Raw genomic sequence first — 3,752 nt, 5'->3', positions numbered from 1 at the left:
CAATCACGCGCACCCACCCAAAGCAATTCACCATCCCCCCCCCCTTCCACAGGTGCTCTACTCCAAGTTTGGTTTCATGTACCAGGACCTGAAGCTGGGGGAGGACGAGTACATCCTCATACGCGAGGATGACGTCATCGGGGTCATGCCGCGGTGAGCAAGAGCGGGCTGAGCAACGCGCGCCCTCACTCGCTTTCTTCAATGGCACAACGAACGAGAGCGCCTCGTGCTGCCTCATATTGCAACATGCCTTTGTCCCCTTGACCCCGTTGCGCCCCTGATGCAAGCTGCAGCGTCTTGCTTGCTGCTCTACCCCTGACTCTCACACGACCTCTTGCCGCGCAACCGGGCCACTCCCCCAGGACCAACGCCCAGGCGGAGGACATTCCGGAGCTGCAGCCGGTGGGGGACCGTGTGCTTGTGCGGGTGGAGGACGCTGCTGACGTCACACTGGGCGGCGTGGTGCTGCCCGACAGCGCCAAGGAGCGGCCCCTGAGGTGAGGGGGAGTGGCGGGGTTGGGCGCGGGATGGGGGAGACAGAACGGGGAGGGGCAGAGCAGCAGGGCGATTGGCGTTTCCATGGTGGCGGCTTATTGCAGAGGGATGCAGGCGTGTAGAGTGCACACAGGCACGTGTTTACCATAGCATTCCCTCCAAGCCTAACCAGCACGCTTGTGTGCTGCCTCGCACGTACGTGCGCGCGCACACACAAAACACAGACACACGGAGACACACACACACACACACACAGACACACACACACACACAGACACACACACACACACCTTGTCTGCCCCTTCCTTGCAGCGGTACCGTGGTGCGTGCGGGTCCTGGCAAGTACGACAAGGACGCGGAGGGCGGCCGCACCAAGCCCGTGGTGCAGGAGGGCGACCGCATCCTGTACTTCAAGTATGCTGGTGGGTGCCTTGCGGGGATGGCGCGGGGGGAGGGGGAGCCCAAAAAGAAGGCCGGCTCGGCCCCCGAGCCGGGGTCTTTTGGGGAATTGGTGGGAGGCACAGCCTGCTGTTGCATGGGCCCAAGCTTTTTCGACACAATTGAGCAACTGCAGGCATGCAAGGGCAGCCCCCCGGCTTGACACCCCCTCCGTCCACTGCAGGAGACAACATGGAGACCCCTTCCGGCGAGAAGTTCATCGTGCTGCGGGAAGACGACATCCTCTGCAAGGCCTGACACGTGTTGCTGTCTGTGCTTTGTACCCTCCTGTAACTTTGCCTCACGAATGAAGGTCCCCATACCTCTGCCGTCCGAACAGTGGTGACCCAGCACCCGCGGCGCACTTGGCCTTAGTAGCGCCAAACCCTTTTTGCGCTGCGGCCACCTAGCCAGCAATCAAATAGGCGGGCAACTTCAGGTGCAACGCGTGGATGCCTTGGATGCTGTACAAGGCAATTGGCAAAGGCACAGTGCTAATCCATCAACGTACAGCGCAATCTGAGACAGTGGATCCACCGCAGCAGGGACATGACGTTTGCCGATATACGAGTCCCTACTGTATATGCGGCTTTCCAGCAGATTCCCTAGTGACGCGCTCAGCTGTGGAAAGAACTGCAGTGTTGAGTGCCTTGTCCTGAGGCCAACTGGCTCCCCGTGCTGTTACTTCGCTGCCGGTGCAACAGCGGTCCCGGAAACGAGAGCGCTTACGGCGCTGGCGGCTCATGCCCGCAATTGCTGCAATCAGCAACCATTTTCGTCACGTGCCAGCTGCTAGGTCCTTATGATTGAACCCCACTTGTGAGCATTGGTCAACCTGGGGCCCATGTATGCTGCTGTCACAGATCTTGGCACCCATTTCGAGACAAGTAGTGTGCGTGCTACATGATTGCGTGTGATTGTGGGCAGATTGATCTGCACCTCCATGATACTGGCTGGAGACTAAAACCAAGCTACTGGCAACGGCCCTGAAGTAGGCTGGTTTGGGGGTTCGCGGAGCCGAATGGGCCCACCTAGGGCGCATGGCTGCACGCTAATTGCATTTGATATGAGAAGGCTTGGCTGCCGACACGAGCTGTTGCACATCATGCATTGATGTGCCTGTTTGAGGGATTGACTTGTTGTCCATGAGGATGTCCCCCAAAAAAGTCACCCTGATCATGCAAGTGTGCGCCTTCTTGCAGTAACAGGGGGCTGACTGACTGAGCCGCGCTCCGCCCTACCTGCACCACGCTGATGGAATCACCTGTGCCCAACAATTTGGGGGGTCGCAGTGCTGATTGTGCAAGGAGTATGCGGGCTGCAGCAATTCGCACGCAAACACAGCGAATGCCGACGACTGGACTCTGACGTGCCTGCTGTCGGGGTACTCCATGACTGATGGCTCCAGCTAGCTTCCAGTGCGCCAGCCACCGGCGGGCGCTGTAGCGGGTGGCGTGGGCGCATGTGCGGTGATTTTCCATGGATGAGGCCTAGCATGCGTGGAGGACGATGTATTGTCCCGTTATGGCGGGGACCGATCCTAAACACTGCAGTGGCTAGAACGCGTAGGGGTGCAGCAGCGGTGCCCTGGTGTGGACGTATGGCTCTGGCATTCCTATGTGTTTTTCTGGCTATCGCGCAAACGGCCGTGTGAGTGCATCCTAGTGTTGGCCGACCGTGGCTGTCACCAAGCAACGAATGACACCCACGAAAAGACAAGGCCCTCTTGAGTTGGCCTATTCGGCGTTTTGCATCCACCTAGTGACACTTGTGCAACCCCTTGCTAGGGCCGGCGCCGCGGTCTCATGCGATTCCTTTTGGTGCGTGCACAGCGAACTGCTCGCTGCCCTGTTGCCATGCCATCACATCGTTGCCCCACCACACACGCACACACTCGCGCAGCGGGGAGGCGCCCCTATATGCTGGCAAGCCCACAGTGCGCCGCCAGCCTGCGCGGGCAGATGGGCGTGGCAGCAGCGGGGCTGCACGTCGATTTGACGCGGGCAGGGCCGTCAGCCGGTCACGAGCGCTGCTGGACGACGGCGCGGCGACGGCCCCCAACACCAGCGCACCAGTAGGCGCTGACTTCAGCACGGTGATGTCGCACACGGCATCGATACGGCTGGAAAAGCGTGTCGTGGGCATTGATGGTGCCAGTGCCCTCGTGATCCTGGACGGTGCGCCGCAGGCTTGGCGGAGAGGCAGGGAGGGGGTTGCATGGTCATTCGCGCGTTTGCTGGACTGTTGTGGCGCCCACAATGATGCGCTTCAACGCGCTTCACATGCGTCCGCCTGGTGCAGATGCACGCCCATGCTCAGCTCCCTTGAGGGCATGCGGCATGCCAGGATCCCCCTGCCTCGGGCCACACCCACCCCTCCTCGCGTCCCGCGGCTTTCTCTCTGCGCCCAGGGACACGCTCTACCGCAGTGTGGGGTGCCACCCTGGTTCGCTACGAGTGGGAGCTGCGGCAGGTCGACCCCCCCACCTCCGCGCGGCTCCAGGCGCAGGGGCCGACGGCCAGGCTGCAGGTGCCGGTGGGCAAGTGGGAGGTTCGGCTGACGGTCACCGACAACGCTACCACGCCCCTCAGTGGGACAGATACGGCCATCGTGGAGGTCTTGGCGCCCATAGCGCTGCGGCTGGCACCCGCCCCGCCGCCGGCGCAACCCCCGCCACCGCCGCCGCCCGCCCAAGCGCCAGTGGAAGCGCAACCGGGCGTTGTGGGGCCTTCGCCGCCACCCGCGCCGTCCCCGCCCCCGCCGCCGCCTCCCCTGCCGCCGCCACCCTCCAACGGGGCGCCCTCGCCGCCGCCCAGCCC

At 62.4% G+C, this 3,752-nt stretch overlaps 2 protein-coding genes across 2 annotated transcripts in view; one reads left to right on the top strand and one right to left on the bottom strand.

The window, feature by feature from the left end:
* The window catches only part of MNEG_6031 (chaperonin), a gene marked incomplete at both ends in the record, with an annotated part of 3,011 nt that extends 1,820 nt beyond the window's left edge, over positions 1-1,191 (top strand). Inside the window, 4 exons of the mRNA XM_014045493.1 lie at positions 53-153; positions 363-497; positions 808-917; positions 1,118-1,191. Of these exons, the coding sequence (XP_013900947.1) occupies positions 53-153; positions 363-497; positions 808-917; positions 1,118-1,191 (420 nt within the window). The remainder of the gene's footprint in view (positions 1-52; positions 154-362; positions 498-807; positions 918-1,117) is intronic.
* A 2,192-nt stretch (positions 1,192-3,383) lies between these two features.
* On the bottom strand, positions 3,384-3,734 carry MNEG_6030 (hypothetical protein; the record flags this gene model as incomplete). The annotated part of the gene is made up of 1 exon (XM_014045492.1): positions 3,384-3,734. A coding segment is annotated over one exon (351 nt), but the record flags the coding sequence as incomplete, so codon positions are not given.
* Positions 3,735-3,752: the final 18 nt, after the last annotated feature.

This window comes from Monoraphidium neglectum, assembly GCF_000611645.1.
Source record: "Monoraphidium neglectum strain SAG 48.87 unplaced genomic scaffold scaffold00947, whole genome shotgun sequence".
Taxonomy (NCBI): Eukaryota; Viridiplantae; Chlorophyta; class Chlorophyceae; order Sphaeropleales; family Selenastraceae; genus Monoraphidium; species Monoraphidium neglectum.
This window is presented reverse-complemented; position numbering and strand designations above follow the sequence as displayed.